General features: G+C 49.7%; 1 protein-coding gene across 1 annotated transcript in view; it reads left to right on the top strand.

Annotated features, from left to right (window-relative positions):
- LOC119974803 (arpin-like) overlaps window positions 1-16,321 on the top strand; it is a 30,226-nt gene extending 13,905 nt beyond the window's left edge. The window contains exons 3-4 of the mRNA XM_038814067.1: window positions 9,282-9,445; window positions 16,152-16,321. Coding sequence (XP_038669995.1) covers window positions 9,282-9,445; window positions 16,152-16,160 — 173 coding nt within the window. The 3' untranslated portion in view covers window positions 16,161-16,321. The remainder of the gene's footprint in view (window positions 1-9,281; window positions 9,446-16,151) is intronic.
- Window positions 16,322-18,391: the final 2,070 nt, after the last annotated feature.

The following is an 18,391-nucleotide window of genomic DNA, read 5'->3' as shown; positions in this document are numbered from 1 at the left end:
TGTAGACAGTGCAGCACTCCCTCAGTACCACACTGCAGTGTCAGTGTGAAGACAGTGCTGCACTCCCTCAGTACCGCACTGTAGTGTGAATACAGTGCAGCACTCCCTCAGTACCACACTGCAGTGTGAAGACAGTGCAGCACTCCCTCAGTACCACACTGCAGTGTGTAGACAGTGCAGCACTCCCTCAGTACCGCACTGCAGTGTGAAGACAGTGCAGCACTCCCTCAGTACCGCACTGCAGTGTGTAGACAGTGCAGCACTCCCTCAGTACCACACTGCAGTGTCAGTGTGAAGACAGTGCAGCACTCCCTCAGTACCGCACTGCAGTGTGAAGACAGTGCAGCACTCCCTCAGTACCGCACTGCAGTGTGAAGACAGTGCAGCACTCCCTCAGTACCGCACTGCAGTGTGAAGACAGTGCAGCACTCCCTCAGTACTGCAGTGTCAGTGTGAAGACAGTGCAGCACTCCCTCAGTACCGCACTGCAGTGTGAAGACAGTGCAGCACTCCCTCAGTACCACACTGCAGTGTCAGTGTGAAGACAGTGCAGCACTCCCTCAGTACCGCACTGCAGTGTGAAGACAGTGCAGCACTCCCTCAGTACCACACTGCAGTGTGAAGACAGTGCAGCACTCCCTCAGTACCACACTGCAGTGTCAGTGTGAAGACAGTGCAGCACTCCCTCAGTACCGCACTGCAGTGTGAAGACAGTGCAGCACTCCCTCAGTACCACACTGCAGTGTCAGTGTGAAGACAGTGCTGCACTCCCTCAGTACCGCACTGCAGTGTGAAGACAGTGCAGCACTCCCTCAGTACCGCACTGCAGTGTGAAGACAGTGCAGCACTCCCTCAGTACCACACTGCAGTGTCAGTGTGAAGACAGTGCAGCACTCCCTCAGTACCGCACTGCAGTGTGTAGACAGTGCAGCACTCCCTCAGTACCGCACTGCAGTGTGAAGACAGTGCAGCACTCCCTCAGTACCGCACTGCAGTGTGAAGACAGTGCAGCACTCCCTCAGTACCGCACTGCAGTGTGTAGACAGTGCAGCACTCCCTCAGTACCGCACTGCAGTGTGAAGACAGTGCAGCACTCCCTCAGTACCACACTGCAGTGTCAGTGTGAAGACAGTGCAGCACTCCCTCAGTACCGCACTGCAGTGTGTAGACAGTGCAGCACTCCCTCAGTACCGCACTGCAGTGTGAAGACAGTGCAGCACTCCCTCAGTACCGCACTGCAGTGTCAGTGTGAAGACAGTGCAGCACTCCCTCAGTACCGCACTGTAGTGTGAAGACAGTGCAGCACTCCCTCAGTACCACACTGCAGTGTCAGTGTGAAGACAGTGCAGCACTCCCTCAGTACAACACTGCAGTGTGAAGACAGTGCAGCACTCCCTCAGTACCGCACTGCAGTGAGAGGACAGTGCAGCACTCCCTCAGTACCACACTGCAGTGTGTAGACAGTGCAGCACTCCCTCAGTACCACACTGCAGTGTCAGTGTGTAGACAGTGCAGCACTCCCTCAGTACCGCACTGTAGTGTCAGTGTGAAGACAGTGCAGCACTCCCTCAGTACCACACTGCAGTGTCAGTGTGAAGACAGTGCAGCACTCCCTCAGTACAACACTGCAGTGTGAAGACAGTGCAGCACTCCCTCAGTACCGCACTGCAGTGAGAGGACAGTGCAGCACTCCCTCAGTACCGCACTGCAGTGTGAAGACAGTGCAGCACTCCCTCAGCACCACACTGCAGTGTGAAGACAGTGCAGCACTCCCTCAGTACCACACTGCAGTGTCAGTGTGTAGACAGTGCAGCACTCCCTCAGTACCGCACTGCAGTGTCAGTGTGTAGACAGTGCAGCACTCCCTCAGTACCGCACTGTAGTGTCAGTGTGAAGACAGTGCAGCACTCCCTCAGTACCACACTGCAGTGTGAAGACAGTGCAGCACTCCCTCAGTACCACACTGCAGTGTGTAGACAGTGCAGCACTCCCTCAGTACCACACTGCAGTGTCAGTGTGAAGACAGTGCAGCACTCCCTCAGTACCGCACTGCAGTGTGAAGACAGTGCAGTACTCCCTCAGTACCGCACTGCAGTGTGTAGACAGTGCAGCATTCCCTCAGTACCGCACTGCAGTGTCAGTGTGTAGACAGTGCAGCACTCCCTCAGTACCACACAGCAGTGTCAGTGTGTAGACAGTGCAGCACTCCCTCAGTACCGCACTGCAGTGTGTAGACAGTGCAGCACTCCCTCAGTACCGCACTGCAGTGTCAGTGTGTAGACAGTGCAGCACTCCCTCAGTACCACACTGCAGTGTGAAGACAGTGCAGCACTCCCTCAGTACCACACTGCAGTGTGAAGACAGTGCAGCACTCCCTCAGTACCACACTGCAGTGTGAAGACAGTGCAGCACTCCCTCAGTACCACACTGCAGTGTGTAGACAGTGCAGCACTCCCTCAGTACCGCACTGCAGTGAGAGGACAGTGCAGCACTCCCTCAGTACCGCACTGCAGTGTGAAGACAGTGCAGCACTCCCTCAGTACCGCACTGCAGTGTCAGTGTGAAGACAGTGCAGCACTCCCTCAGTACCACACTGCAGTGTCAGTGTGAAGACAGTGCAGCACTCCCTCAGTACCGCACTGCAGTGTGAAGACAGTGCAGTACTCCCTCAGTACCGCACTGCAGTGTGTAGACAGTGCAGCATTCCCTCAGTACCACACTGCAGTGTCAGTGTGTAGACAGTGCAGCACTCCCTCAGTACCGCACTGCAGTGTGAAGACAGTGCAGCACTCCCTCAGTACCGCACTGCAGTGTGTAGACAGTGCAGCACTCCCTCAGTACCACACAGCAGTGTCAGTGTGTAGACAGTGCAGCACTCCCTCAGTACCGCACTGCAGTGTGTAGACAGTGTTGCACTCCCTCAGTACCGCACTGTAGTGTCAGTGTGAAGACAGTGCAGCACTCCCTCAGTACCACACTGCAGTGTGAAGACAGTGCAGCACTCCCTCAGTACCACACTGCAGTGTGTAGACAGTGCAGCACTCCCTCAGTACCGCACTGCAGTGAGAGGACAGTGCAGCACTCCCTCAGTACCGCACTGCAGTGTGAAGACAGTGCAGCACTCCCTCAGTACCACACTGCAGTGTCAGTGTGAAGACAGTGCAGCACTCCCTCAGTACCGCACTGCAGTGTGAAGACAGTGCAGTACTCCCTCAGTACCGCACTGCAGTGTGTAGACAGTGCAGCATTCCCTCAGTACCACACTGCAGTGTCAGTGTGTAGACAGTGCAGCACTCCCTCAGTACCACACAGCAGTGTCAGTGTGAAGACAGTGCAGCACTCCCTCAGTACCGCACTGCAGTGTGAGGACAGTGTTGCACTCCCTCAGTACCGCACTGCAGTGTGTAGACAGTGCAGCACTCCCTCAGTACCGCACTGCAGTGTCAGTGTGAAGACAGTGCAGCACTCCCTCAGTACCGCACTGCAGTGAGAGGACAGTGCTGCACTCCCTCAGTACCGCACTGTAGTGTGAATACAGTGCAGCACTCCCTCAGTACCGCACTGCAGTGTCAGCATTGAGTTTTGTTTGTTAATCCCAGTGGGACTTGAACTAAGAACCTTATGATTCAGAGAGGAGTGTGCTGCGGATTGGAGAACAGCTAACACTTGCTGGGATACAGAAACATCAAGCTGTCATCAAGCCTGAGGAATAATCCAGTGTTCTTGTGTCTTTAACTGATGGGTCACTGATTATGAGGGTCAGTGAGTGATCACTGCATAAACTTAGTAACGCCAGCTCTTGCCGTAGTAATGCCAGCTCTTGAACAAAGAACAAAGAAAAGTGCAGCACAGGAACAGGCCCTTCAGCCCTCCAAGCCTGTGCCGACCATGCTGCCCGTCTAAACTAAAATTTTCTACACTTCTGTGGTCCGTATCCTTCTCTTCCCATCCTATTCATGTATTTGTCAAGATGCCCCTGAAATGTCACTATCGTCCCTGCTTCCACCACTTCCTCCGGCAGCGAGTTCCAGACACCCACTACCCTCTGTGTAAAAAAAACTCGTACATCTCCTCTAAACCTTGCCTCTCGCTCCTTAAACCAATGCTGCCGAGTAATTGACCCCTCTACCCTGGGGAAAAGCCTCTGACTATCCACCCTGTCTATGCCACTCATAATTTTGTAGACCTCTATCAGGTTGTCCCTCAACCTCCGTCGTTCCAGTGAGAACAAACCGAGTTTATTCAACCTCTCCTCATAGCTAATGCCCTCCATACCAGGCAACATCCTGGTAAATCTCTTCTGCACCATCTCTAAAGCCTCCACATCCTTCTGGTAGTGTGGCGACCAGAATTGAACACTATACTCCAAGTGTGGCCTAACTAAGGTTCTATACAGCTGCAACATGACTTGCCAATTTTTATACTCAATGCCCCGGCCAATGAAGGCAAGCATGCCATATGCCTTCTTGACTACCTTCTCCACCTGTGTTGCCCCTTTCAGTGACCTGTGGACCTGTACACCTAGATCCCTCTGACTGTCAATACTCTTGAGGGTTCTACCATTCACTGTATATATCCTACCTACATTAGACCATCGAAAATGCATTACCACATTTGTCCAGATTAAACTCCATCTGCCATCTGTCCGCCCAAGTCTCCAAATGACCTAAATCCTGCTGTATCCTCTGACAGTCCTCATTGCTATCCGCAATTCCACCAACCTTTGTGTCGTCTGCAAACTTACTAATCAGACCAGTTGCATTTTCCTCCAAATCATTTATATATACTACGAACAGCAAAGGTCCCAGCACTGATTCCTGCCTCAGTAATACCAGCTCTTGCCGTAGTACATAGAACACTACAGCGCAGTACGGGCCCTTCGGCCCTCGATATTGCGCCGACCTGTGAAACCATCTGAAGCCTATCTGACCTACACTATTCCATTTTCATCCATGTGTCTATCCAGTGACCACTTAAATGCCCTTAAAGTTGGCGAGTCTACTACTGTTGCAGGCAGGGCGTTCCATGCCCCTACTACTCTCTGAGTAAAGAAACTGCCTCTGACATCTGTCTTATATCTACCTCCCCTCAATTTAAAGCTATGTCCCCTCGTGTTGGTCATCACCATCCGAGGAAAAAGACTCTCACTGTCCACCCTATCTAACCCTCTGACTATCTTATATGTCTCTATTAAGTCACCTCTCAGCCTTCTCCTCTCTAACGAAAACAACCTCAAGTCCCTGAGCCTTTCCTCGTAAGACCTTCCCTCCATACCAGGCAACATCCTAGTAAATCTCCTCTGAACCCTTTCCAAAGCTTCCACGTCCTTCCTATAATGTGGTGACCAGAACTGCACGCAGTACTCCAGGAGCGGGCGCACCAGAGTTATGTACAGCTGCAGCATGACCTTGTGGCTCCGAAACTCAATCCCCCTACTGATAAAGGCTAGCACACCATATGCCTTCTTTTTTTTTTTAATAAACAATTTTATTGAGGTAGTTTTTGGCTTTATAAACAGTTACAGACATCATCAGAAAGGAAGCAAAAAAGGCAAAAATGTGCAAACATCCACGTACTTTCAATACTTCCACCATAACATATTGCACAAGCTCGCTCTCCTCCCACCGGTACTACCCGCCATATTTTCCCTCCTATTCTACTCTACCCCCTCCCCCCACCCCCCTGCCGACGCTCACTCTCCCGCAAAGAAGTCAATAAATGGTTGCCACCTCCGGGTGAACCCCTGCACAGATCCCCTCAAGACGAACTTAATTTTTTTCATCCCCCGGAAACTCGACATGTCCGCAAGCCACCACTCAGTCTTCGGGGGCTTTGAGTCCCTCCACGCCAATAATATTCGTCGCCGGGCTATCAGGGAAGCAAAGGCCAAAATATCGGCCTCTTTCTCCCCCTGGACGCCCGGGTCTTCCGAAACCCCAAAAATTGCCACCCCTGGACTCATCACCACCCTTGTTTTTAGCACCTGGGACATGACCCCCGCAAATCCCTCCCAGTACCCCCTCAGCTCAGGGCATGCCCAAAACATGTGAACATGGTTCGCTGGTCCTCCCGCGCACCTAGCGCATTTGTCCTCTCTCCCGAAAAATTTGCTCATCCGAGCCACCGTCATATGGGCCCGGTGAACGACCTTAAACTGAATCAGGCCGAGCCTTGCACATGTCGCGGTCGAGTTTACCCTACTCAGGGCCTCTCCCCACAGCCCATCCTCCATTTCCCCGCCTAGCTCCTCCTCCCATTTAAGTTTCAGTTCCTCTGTCTGGGACCCTTCCTCCCTCATGAGCACCTTATAAATATCCGAGACTCTACCCTCCCCTTCATCCCTCCCAGAGACTATTCTGTCTAGGATCCCCATTGGCGGGAGGCGCGGGAAAGATGGGACCTGTCTACGAACAAAGTCCCGCAACTGTAGGTATCTAAAATCATTTCCCCTTACCAGCCCAAATTTCTCCTCCAAGCTCCTCAAACTGGACCAGCCCCAGGTCCCTCACAAAATCCATCGCTTCTTCGGGCTCGGAGAAGTAGTGGTGTTGACCCTGGTGCGTGACCCATAGCCGAGCTGGGAACAGCAGACCAAACTTCACGTGCTTCCTGAACAGCACCTCCTTGACATTCTTAAAGGCTGCTCGCCGCCGAGCCACCTCCTGGCTTAGGTCCTGGTAAATGCGAAGAACACTGTTGTTCCACGTGCTGCTCCTGGCACTCTTTGCCCACTGCAGCACCCGCTCCTTGTCCACGAACCTGTGGAACCTAATCACCATCGGGCGGGGGGGTCCGCCCGGCCGCCCCTGCCTTGCCTGCACTCTGTGTGCCCCCTCCAGCTCCAGCGGTCGCGGAAAGGCTTCGGCCCCCATCAGCTGCTTCAGCAGGTCTGCTACAAACGCTGCGGCATCAGCTCCCTCAGCTCCCTCCGGGAGGCCGACCATCCTCAGATTGTTCCTGCGGACTCTATTCTCCAGCTCCTCCACTCTGTCCAGCAGTCTTAGAACATAGAACGATACAGCGCAGTACAGGCCCTTCGGCCCTCGATGTTGCACCGACATGGAAAAAATCTAAAGGCCATCTAACCTACACTATGCCATTATCATCCATATGCTTATCCAATAAACTTTTAAATGCTCTCAATGTTGGCGAGTTCACTACTGTTGCAGGTAGAGCATTCCACGGCCTCACCACTCTTTGCGTAAAAAACCCACCTCTGACCTCTGACCTATATCTATTACCCCTCAATTTAAGGCTATGTCCCCTCGTGCTAGCCACCCCCATCCGCGGGAGAAGGCTCTCGCTGTCCACCCTATCTAACCCTCTGATCATTTTGTATGCCTCTATTAAGTCACCTCTTAACCTCTTCTCTGCCGCTCTTTCAGGCCGTCCACTTCTAGCGCTGCAACCGTTTGCGCATCCGCCTGCTCCTCCACCGCCTCTCCCAGCTCCTTAACTTTAACATCCTGGGCGTCCATCCTCTGGTTCAGCTGATCCACCGCTTTCTGGATTGGGTCCAAGCTGTCCCGCTTCAGCGCTTCAAAACTGGACTTCATTACCTGGAGCATGTTATCCAGCGCCAACTGGATTGCTGAGTCCGGGGTCCGTGTGTCCGCCATCTTAGGTCCCAGGTAATTTCCTTCAGGTCCTTGTCTCTGTCCCTTTTTCTCCTTCTTCTTCTGCCTTCTGGAATCCCGCTGTTCCATGTGCCGCAGCCCGCTCCTCAGCGCCTTCGCTGCCGCTTTCCTTCGCCCAGCTCCTTAAATTTTACCTCCTGGGCATCTGAAGTGGGTCCAAGCTGTCCCTCCTCAGCAACTCCAAACTTTTTTTTCCCTTTGTCCTGGAGGAAGGAAGGTCCGTGGGTCCACCATCTTTCCCTTCAGGTCAGCTTCATCCTTGCCTCCGTCTCTCTCTCTTTCTTCCTCACCTGCTGGCCTTCCACACTTCCATCTTCTGCAGCCCGCTCTCCTCTTCTTTCACGGCAGCCTTTCTGCCGCCCCCGTGGTCCCGCTATCGCGGGGAATCAGCTGTTCAGGCCCGCCGGAGTGAGAGCCCACCGAATGTACGGCTCACTCGGACATCGCCGCCACCGGAAGTCACCATATGCCTTCTTAACAGCCCTATTAACCTGGGTGGCAACTTTCAGGGATTTATGTACCTGGATGCCGAGATCTCTGTTCATCTACACTACCAAGAATCTTGCCATTAGCTCAGTACTCTGCATTCCTGTTACTCCTTCCAAAGTGAACCACCTCACACTTTACCGCATTAAACTCCATCTGCCACCTCTCAGCCCAGCTCTGCAGCTTATCTATGTCCCTCTGTATCCTATAACATCCTTCAGCACTATCCACAACTCCACCGACCTTCGTGTCATCTGCAAATTTGCTAACCCATCCTTCTACACCCTCTTCCAGGTCATTTATAAAAATGACAAACAGCAGTGGCCCCAAAACAGATCCTTGCGGTACACCACTAGTAACTGAACTCCAGGATGAACATTTGCCATCAACCACCACCCTCTGTCTTCTTTCAGCTAGCCAATTACTGATCCAAACCGCTAAATCACCTTCAATTCCATACTTCCTTATTTTCTGCAATAGCCTACCATGGGGAACCTTATCAAACGCCTTACTGAAATCCATATACACCACATCAACAGCTTTACCCTGATCCACCTGTTTGGTCACCTTCTGAAAAAACTCAATAAGGTTTGTGAGGCATGACCTACCCTTGACAAAACCGTGTTGACTATCGCTAATCAACTTGTTCTTTTCAAGATGATTATAAACCCTATCTCTTTAACCTTTTCCAACATTTTACCCACAACCGAAGTGAGGCTCACAGGTCTATAATTACCAGGGTTGTCTCTACTCCCCTTCTTGAACAAGGGGACAACATTTGCTATCCTCCAGTCTTCCGGCACTATTGCTGTCGACAAAGACGACATAAAGATCAAGGACAAAGGCTCTGCAATCTCCTCCCTGGCTTCCCAGAGAATCCTTGGATAAATCCTATCTGGCCCAGGGGACTTATCTATTTTGACATTTTCCAAAATTGATAACACCTCCTCCTTTTGAACCTCAATTCCATCTAGCCTGGTCGACTGAACCTGAGTATTCTCTTGCCGTAGTAATGCCAGCTCTTGCCGTAGTAATGCCAGGTCTTGCCGTAGTAATGCCAGCTCTTGCCGTAGTAATGCCAGCTCTTGCCGTAGTAATGCCAGCTCTTGCCGTAGTAATGCCAGCTCTTGCCGTAGTAATGCCAGCTCTGTGTTTCAGTTTCACTGGCCAAAATGGATGCTGGAACTGTGACTAAATGCAACTTTGCAGGAGGTGAGAAGATGGGAACTTCTTGGACTGACAACATATTTGCTGCAAAGTCTAAAAAGGAGCAAGATGGCAAAGGTAGCACCCCAGGAGAAGGAGCTGCTGATGATGAATGGGTAAGATATAAATGGAGAGATTTTTCATTCTCCCACAGGAAAATTTAACATATGTATGGAGAGAGTTCCATTCTCAGGTGAGAAGATCTCAGGATTACTACTGGTGCCATGTGCTCGTCAGAGTAGAAATGACAGGATATATGAATACGTGGCTGAAGGGATGGTGTCAGGGGGAGGGTTTCAGATTCCTGGGGCATTGGGACCGGTTCTGGGGGAGGTGGGACCTCAACAAACTGGACGGTCTGCACCTGGGCAGGACTGGAACTGATGTCCTAGGGGGGGGTTATTTGCTAGAGCGGTTGGTTAGAGAGTTTAAACTAATGTGGCAGGGGAATGGGAACGATGCAGGAAGTTGAAAGGTAGTAAAACAGGGACAGAAGCAAAAGGAAGTAAGGGGAAAGTGCAAGGCAGAGAAGCCATAGTCAAAAATCAAAAAGGGCGACAGTACAAGGTACAGTGACTGAGGGGAGCTCAGTGAATAGGCCCAGTAATACTAAAAGGAATAAAATGGGAAGCAAAAACATAAATGGAAAGCGACACGGCAGGAAAATTAGGAGAAAAATTAAGAGGAAAAATAACTTGGAGAGAGGTTACTGATCGAGGTGTTAAGATTCAAAACAGAGGTATAAAAGCCAACACAAGTGTACTTTACCTGAATGCTCGTAGTTTGCGGAATAAGGTAAATGAGTTGATGGCGTAAATCATCGTGAATGACTATGATTTAGTGGCCATTACTGAAACATGGTTAAAGGATGGTCACGACTGGGAGTTAAATATCCGAGGGTATCAGACTATTCGGAAGGACAGAGTGGATGGTAAGGGAGGTGGTGTAGCTCTGTTATTTAAGGATGACATCCGGGCAATATTAAGGGATGACATCGGATCTATGGAGGATAAGGTTGAATCCATTTGGGTAGAAATCAGGAATAGCAAGGCGAAAAAGTCACTGATAGGAGTAGTCTATCGGCCACCAAATAGTAATAGGCAATAAACAAAGAAATAACTGATGCATGTAGAAATGGTACAGCAGTTATCATGGGGGATTTTAATCTACATGTCGATTGGTTTAACCAGGTCGGTCAAGGCAGCCTTGAGGAGGAGTTTATAGAATGTATCCACGATAGTTTCCTAGAACAGTATGTAATGGAACCTACGAGGGAACAAGCGGTCCTAGATCTTGTCCTGTGTAATGAGGCAGGATTGATTAATAATCTCATAGTTAGGGATCCCCTCGAAAGGAGCAATCACAATATGGTGGAATTTAAAATACAGATGGAGGGTGAGAAGGTAAAATCAAATACTCGTGTTTTGTGCTTAAACAAAGGAGATTACAATGGGATGAGAGAAAAACTAGCTAAAGTAGACTGGGAGCAAAGACTTTATGCTGGAACAGTTGAGGAACAGTGGAGAACCTTCCAAGCGATTTTTCACAGTACTCAGCAAAGGTTTATACCAACAAAAGGGAAGGACGTAGAAGGAGGGAAAATCGACCGTGGATATCGAAGGAAATAAGGGAGAGTATCAAATTGAAGGAAAAAGCATATAAAGTGGCAAAGATTGCTGGGAGACTACAGGACTGAGAAATCTTTAGGGGGCAACAGAAAGCTACTAAAAAAGCTATAAAGAAGAGTAAGATAGATTGAGAGTAAACTTGCTCACAATATAAAAATAGATAGCAAAAGTTTCTGAAAATATATAAAACAAAAAAGAGTGGCTAAGGTAAATATTGGTCCTTTAGAGGATGAGATGGGAGATTTAATAATGGGAAATGAGGAAATGGCTGAGGAACTGAACAGGTTTTTTGGGTCGGTCTTCACAGTGGAAGACACAAATAACATGCCAGCGACTGATAGAAATGAGGCTATGACAGGTGAGGACCTTCAGATAATTGTTATCACTAAGGAGGTAGTAATGGGCAAGCTAGTGGGGCTAAAGGTAGACAAGTCTCCTGGCCCTGATGGAATGCATCCCAGAGTGCTAAAAGAGATGGCTAGGGAAATTGCAGCTGCACTAGTGATAATTTACCGAAATTCACTAGACTCTGGGGTGGTCCCGGTGGATTGGAAATTAGCAAACGTGACACCATTGTTAAAAAAGGAGGTAGGCAGAGAGCAGGAAATTATAGGCCAGTGAGCTTAACTTCGGTAGTAAGGAAGATGCTGGAATCTATCATCAAGGAAGAAATAGCGAGGCATCTGGATAGAAATTGTCCCATTGGGCAGACGCAGCATGGGTTCATAAAGGGCAGGTTGTGCCTAACTAATTTAGTGGAATTTTTTGAGGACATTACCAGTGCAGTAGATAATGGGGAGCCAATGGATGCGGTATATCTGAGTTTCCAGAAAGCTTTTGACGAGGTGCCACACAAAAGGTTGCTGCATAAGATAAAGATGCATGGCATTAATGGTAACGTAGTAGCATGGATAGAGGATTGGTTAATTAATAGAAAGCAAAGAGTGGGGATTAATGGGTGTTTCTCTGGTTGGCGATCAGTAGCTAGTGGTGTCCCTCAGGGATCTGTGTTGGGCCCACAATTGTTCACAATTTACATAGATGATTTGGAGTTGGGGACCAAGGGCAATGTGTCCAAGTTTGCAGATGACACTAAGATGAGTGGTAAAGCGAAAAGTGCAGAGGATACTGGAAGTATGTGAGGTTATCCATTTTGGTAGGAATAACAGCAAAAGGGATTATTATTTAAATGATAAAATATTAAAGCATGCCGCTGTGCAGAGAGACCTGGGTATGCTAGTGCATGAGTCACAGAAAGTTGGTTTACAGGTGCAACAGGTGATTAAGAAGGCAAATGGAGTTTTGTCCTTCATTGCTGGAGGAATGGAGTTTAAGACTAAGGAGGTTATGCTGCAATTGTATAAGGTGTTAGTGAGGCCACACCTGGAGTATTGTGTTCAGTTTTGGTCTCCTTACTTGAGAAAGGACGTACTGGCGTTGGAGGGTGTGCAGAGGAGATTCACTACGTTAATCCCAGAGTTGAAGGGGTTGGATTACGAGGAGAGGTTGAGTAGACTGGGACTGTGCTCGTTGGAATTTAGAAGGATGAGGGGGGGATCTTATAGAAACATATAAAATTATGAAGGGAATAGATAGGATAGATGCGGGCAGGTTGTTTCCACTGGTGAGTGAAAGCAGAACTAGGGGACATAGCCTCAAAATAAGGGCTGGTAGATTTAGGACTGAGTTTAGGAGGAACTTCTTCACCCAAAGGGTTGTGAATCTATGGAATTCCCTGCCCAGTGAAGCAGTTGAGGCTCCTTCATTACATGTTTTTAAGGTAAAGATAGATAGTTTTTTGAAGAATAAAGGGATTAAGGGATATGGTGTTCGGGCCGGAAAGTGGAGCTGAGTCCACAAAAGATCAGCCATGATCTAATTGAATGGCGGAGCAGGCTCGAGGGGCCAGATGGCCGACTCCTGCTCCTAGTTCTTATGTTCTCCCATAGGGAAATTTAACAGATATTTTTTTTTAAAGAATTTAGAGTACCCAATTATTTTTTTCCAATTAAGGGGCAATTTAGCGTGGCCAATCCACCTACCCTGTACATCTTTGGGTTGTGGGGGTGAAACCCACGCAAACACGTGGAGAATGTGCAAACTCCACACGGACAGTGACCCAGAGCCGGGATTCGAACCCAGGTCCGCAGCCCTGCAGTCCCAGTGCTACCCCCTGCGCCACGTGCCGCCCTGAAATTTAACAGATATATGTGGAGAGAGTTCCATTCTCCCATAGGGAAATTTAACAGATATATGGAGGTGCGTAACTTGAGAATTGTCCACAATCTGATTGGCACTTGGATTGAAGCAACAAATAATGCTACACGAGAAGGTCAACAGATTACATCCAAAACGAGTTAGAATTTAACTATTATATCTTATAACTAACTTTTATACAAAGTCAGGTAGGGTTAGAAATTGGCCCCAGTAACAACTTGAACTAATAAGATGCAAATTGTTTGTGGCAATTTGTCAAATTTTTAAAATATGTTTTGAAGCCATTAGCCATTACATTTCAGAATCTGTCACTCGGGCTCCATTGGACGAGCCTCCGCCTGCTGTGTAAGGAACGTCAAGCAGGACAAGTTGCATCTGAACCAGAGGGGCACCAATATCCTGGGAGGGAGGTTTTCTAGTACTCTTCGGGAGGGTTTAAACTAATTTGGCAGGGGAATGGGAACTGGATTTGTAGTCCAGCAACTAAGGAAGCCGATATTCAGGACGCCAAAGCGTGTAGTGAGGCAGTGGGGAAGGTAACACTGACAAAGGAGAGTACTTGCAGGCACGGAGATGGGTTGAAGTGTGTATACTTCAATGCAAGAAGCATCAGGAATAAGGTGGGTAAATTTAAGGCATGGATCTGTACTTGGGACCACGATGTGGTGGCCATCACGGTAAACTTGGATAGAAGAGGGGCAGAAATGGTTGTTGGAGGTCCCTGGTTATAGATGTTTCAATAAAATTAGGGAGGGTGGTAAAAGAGGTGGGGGGGGGTGGCATTGTTAATTAGAGATAGTATAACAGCTGCAGAAAGGCAGTTTGAGGAGGATCTGCCTACTGAGGTAATATGGGTTGAAGTCAGAAATAGGAAAGGAGCAGTCACCTTGTTGGGAGTTTTCTATAGGCCCCCCAATAGCAGCAGAGATGTGGAGGAACAGATTGGGAAACAGATTTTGGAAAGGTGCAGTCACAGGGTAAGAGTCATGGGTGACTTCAACTTCCCAAACATTGAGTGGAAACTCTTTAGATCAAATAGTTTGGATGTGGTAGTGTTTGTGCAGTGTGTCCAGGAAGCTTTTCTAACACAGTATGTAGATTGTCCGACCAGAGGGGAGGCCATATTGGATTTGGTACTTGGTAATGAACCAGGGCAGGTGATAGATTTGTTAGTGGGGGAGCATTTAGGAGATCGTGACCACAATTCTGTGACTTTCACTTTAGTAATGGAGAGGGATAGGAGCGCATTAGATGCGGAGAAGGCCTTTGATAGGTTTGAGTGGGGGTACTTGTGGGAGGTGTTAGAGAGGTTCGGGTTTGGGGAGGGGTTTATTAAATGGGTGAGGTTGCTGTACGAGGCCCCGATGGCGAGTGTAGCGACAAATGGGAGGAGGTCCAAGTACTTCAGGCTCTACCGTGGGACGAGGCAGGGGTGCCCCCTGTCCCCCTTGCTTTTTGCGTTGGCAATTGAGCCTCTGGCCATGCCGCTAAGGGAGTCGGGGAGGTGGAGAGGTCTGGTGCGGGGTGGGGAGGAGCACCGAGTGTCGCTGTATGCGGATGACTTGTTGCTGTATGTAGCAGACCCGGTGGGGGGAATGCCGGAGGTGATGGAGATTCTTGCTGAGTTTGGGAGTTTCTCGGGCTATAAATTGAACCTGGTCAAGAGCGAGCTGTTTGTTGTACACCCGGGTGATCAGGAGGAGGGGATTGGTAGGCTCCCGCTAAAAAGGGCAGTGAGGAGTTTTAGGTACCTGGGGGTTCAGGTGGCTAGGAGTTGGGGGTCTTTGCATAAGCTTAATTTTACTAAGTTGGTGGAGCAGATGGAGGAGGAGTTTAAAAGGTGGGACATGCTGCCGCTGTCGTTCGCGGGTAGAGTACAGTCCGTTAAAATGACGGTGCTCCCGAGGTTTTTGTTTTTGTTCCAGTGCCTCCCCATTTTCATTCCGAGGGCCTTTTTTAGGAGGGTGAACAGCAGCATCACGGGATTTGTTTGGGCGCACGGGACTCCGAGGGTGAGGAGGGTCTTTTTGGAGCGGGGCAGGGATAGAGGGGGGCTGGCGTTGCCCAACCTCTCTGGGTACTATTGGGCGGTTAATGTCTCGATGGTACGCAAGTGGGTAATGGATGGGGAGGGGGCAGTATGGAAACGGGTGGAGGTGGCGTCCTGTGGAGGCACGAGCCTGAAGGCACTGGTAATGGCACCGTTGCCGCTCCCTCCAACGAGGTACACTACGTTCGGCACAACATTGTGGGCCAAAGGGCCTGTTCTGTGCTGTATTTTCTATGTTCTATGAAAGTCCTATTCCATGAAACCGAAGGGGAGATCGGTTGATGCCCTGAGGTCTTTGTGGGCATCACTAACAGCTACTGAGGGCCCAACTTTCAGTGGATAGAATTAAATATCGCGGCCGGCACAGTGGCGCAATGGTTAGCACTGCAGTCTCACAGTGCCGAGGTCACAGGTTCAAATCCCGCCCCTGGGTCACTGTCCGTGCGGAGTTTGCACATTCTCCCCGTGTTTGTGTGAGTTTTGCCCCCACATCACATAGATGTGCAGGTTAGGTGGATTGAACATGCTAAATTGCCCCATAATTGGAAAAAATTAGTTGGGTACTCTAAATATAAAAAAAAGAATTAAATGTGAAGTGTGTATCACAGCAGCTCACCCGATACCATTTGGTGTCCGTGTCCAAGGGGCAGTTTTAATCTGATTTTGTTTTTCTGAGCAATTAAAATATTTGATTTTTATCCAAGAGATTTTGAATTAAATCCCAGGAGGTGAGTCCTGGCTCAGAAACAGGTTTATGTCTTTATTCAGGCGCATAACGTAGTTAATTGATTTTGTGAAGACTGATCTTAAACATGGGACTGATCGATTTGACTGACTTGTGTATGTCTGGTATGTTTTGTTTCCACATTTTGAAGTATGATCTGTTTATTCAACAGTTCAAATTTAATGAATGTTTTTCTCCTCCAGGAGGATTGAGATTGGGAAATTCAGTGAAATGAAGAAAAGGCAGCAGTTTTGGAGATTATTGAAGAGGATCAGCAGTCTGAGCTGCTTTACATTCAACCTCTTGATCGCTATGCGTAAAATTCAGAACAAAACTTCACCCAGAATAAAACCAATACAGAACCTCATTTAAACTGGAGCCTCTAAGTTATATTGCCTGACTCCATTCTGGAAGCTGATGAGGGCGCTGGTTAGCACTGTTGCTTCACAGCTCCAAGTTCCCAGGTTTGATTCCCGGCTTGGATCACAGTCTGTACTGAGTTGGCAGGTCCAATCTGTTCCCTATAGGGGGGAGTGGAGGAGCAATAAGCTCGGGGAACTCTGGATGTCTCGGATAATCCAGGACTGGATAAGGAGGAAGAGAAAAGCTTTGAGCAAGTCCACAGGGAGAAATCTAACTGCAGCCCGAGAGGAATGTAGGAAGTGTAAGAGGGAACTTAAAGCCATTAGAAGAACAAAAAGGGAGCATGAAAAAGGGATTGTGAATAAGATTAGGGCGAACTCTTAAGATAGTCTATGAATACATGAAATACATCGGTAGCACTGCTGCCTCACAGCGTCAGGGACCCGGGTTCGATTCTGGCTTCGGGTGACTGCGGAGTTTGCACTTTCTCCCCGTGTCTGCGTGGATTTGCTCCTGGGTGCTCCGGTTTCCTCCCACAGTCCAAAGATGTGCAGCAGAGGTGGATTGGCCATGCAAATTGCCCCTTGGTGTCCAAAAGGTTAGATTGGGTTATGGGGTTAGGGCCGCGGAGCAGGCCTAGGTGGGTGCTCTTCCAGAGGGACGTTGGAGGAGGTATTGGAGGTTTTGACGGGCTTAAAAATAGACAAATGCCGGGCCTGAATGAATTGTGTCCCAGGCTGCTGTGGGAGGCGAGGGAGGAGATTGCAGAGTCTCTGACACATGTTTTTAATACCTCTCTGGCCACGGAGGGAAGTGCCAGAGGCCCGGAGAACAGCTAATGTTGTTCCACTTTTCAGGAAGTGGGGTTGAGATAAACCAGGGAATTACAGACCAGTGAGTCTCACGTTAGTGGTCGGGGAACTATTGGAGAAAATTCTAACTTGGAGAGGCAAGGTTTGATCAGGGATGGTCAGTATGGCTTTGTCAGAGGGAGGTCATGTCTAATAAATTTGATCGAATTGTTTGATGAAGTGACCATGTGTGTGGATAAAAGAAGTGTAGTTGATGTAGTTTATTTGGATTTTAGCAAAGCCTTTGACAAGGTCCCACCTGGGAGAATAACTGAGAAAGTTACAGGGCGCGATTCTCCCAAAACGGGAGAAATCGTAAAGCTGCCGTAAAACCCGGGCGGGTTTTACGGCAGCGCGCCCCTTCCCGACCGGGGACCGATTCTGGTCCCCGGTCGGGGCTAGCAGCCCGACGCCGTAGGCTCCGGCAAGACGGGCTTAACGAAAATCGTTAAGCCCGCTTGCCGGAGTTAGCGCCGGCTGACGCGTCATATGACGTCAGCCGCGCATGCGCAGTTTGGAAGACTCCAACCCGCGCATGCGCGGGTGACGTCATCGCGTTTTTGCGCGAAACCCGCGCATGCGCGGGCCGGGTTGCCCCTCAGCCGCCCCGCGAATGGATACTGCGGGGCGGCGGAAGGACAAGTAGTGCGCGGGCAGCGGGCCCGCTGCCCGCGATCGGTGCCCACCGATCGCGGGCCCATGGCACCCTTGGCACGGCCGTGGTACTGCCGTGCCAATCGGTGCCATGGTTATTAATAGCGAGTTTGTGACGCCGTTTTTACGAATGGCAAGACCAGGTGTGTTTGCCGTTCGTAAAAACGGCGGAAAGGGCTGGGACTTCGGCCCATCTAACAGCTGAGAATCGCTGCCGGCCGTAAAAAAACGGCGGCAGCGATTCGGGTCGGGACTTCGGCGGGGGGGGGGGGGGGGGGGGGGGAGAATAGCGGGAGGGCGGCAAAAATGTCGGGAAGGCCCTCCCGCTATTCTCCCACCCGTCGTGGGGGGCGGAGAATTTTGCCCTAAGTACCTGGAATTCTAGGAAACTTGTTGAGATTGATCCGAAACTGGCTCAGTAATCGGATACACAGGGAGGTGGTAGAGGCTGTTTGAGTAACTGGAAGCAGGTGGCCAGCAGCATACCACAGGGATAGATAGATTGGAGAGTTGGGCAGAGAAATGGCAGATGGAGTTCAATCCAGGCAAATGCGAGGTGATGCATTTTGGAAGAT

This window comes from Scyliorhinus canicula, chromosome 12 (genome assembly GCF_902713615.1).
Source record: "Scyliorhinus canicula chromosome 12, sScyCan1.1, whole genome shotgun sequence".
Taxonomy (NCBI): Eukaryota; Metazoa; Chordata; class Chondrichthyes; order Carcharhiniformes; family Scyliorhinidae; genus Scyliorhinus; species Scyliorhinus canicula.
Note: the sequence above shows the minus strand (reverse complement) of the source record. Positions and strands in the feature narration are given on the sequence as shown.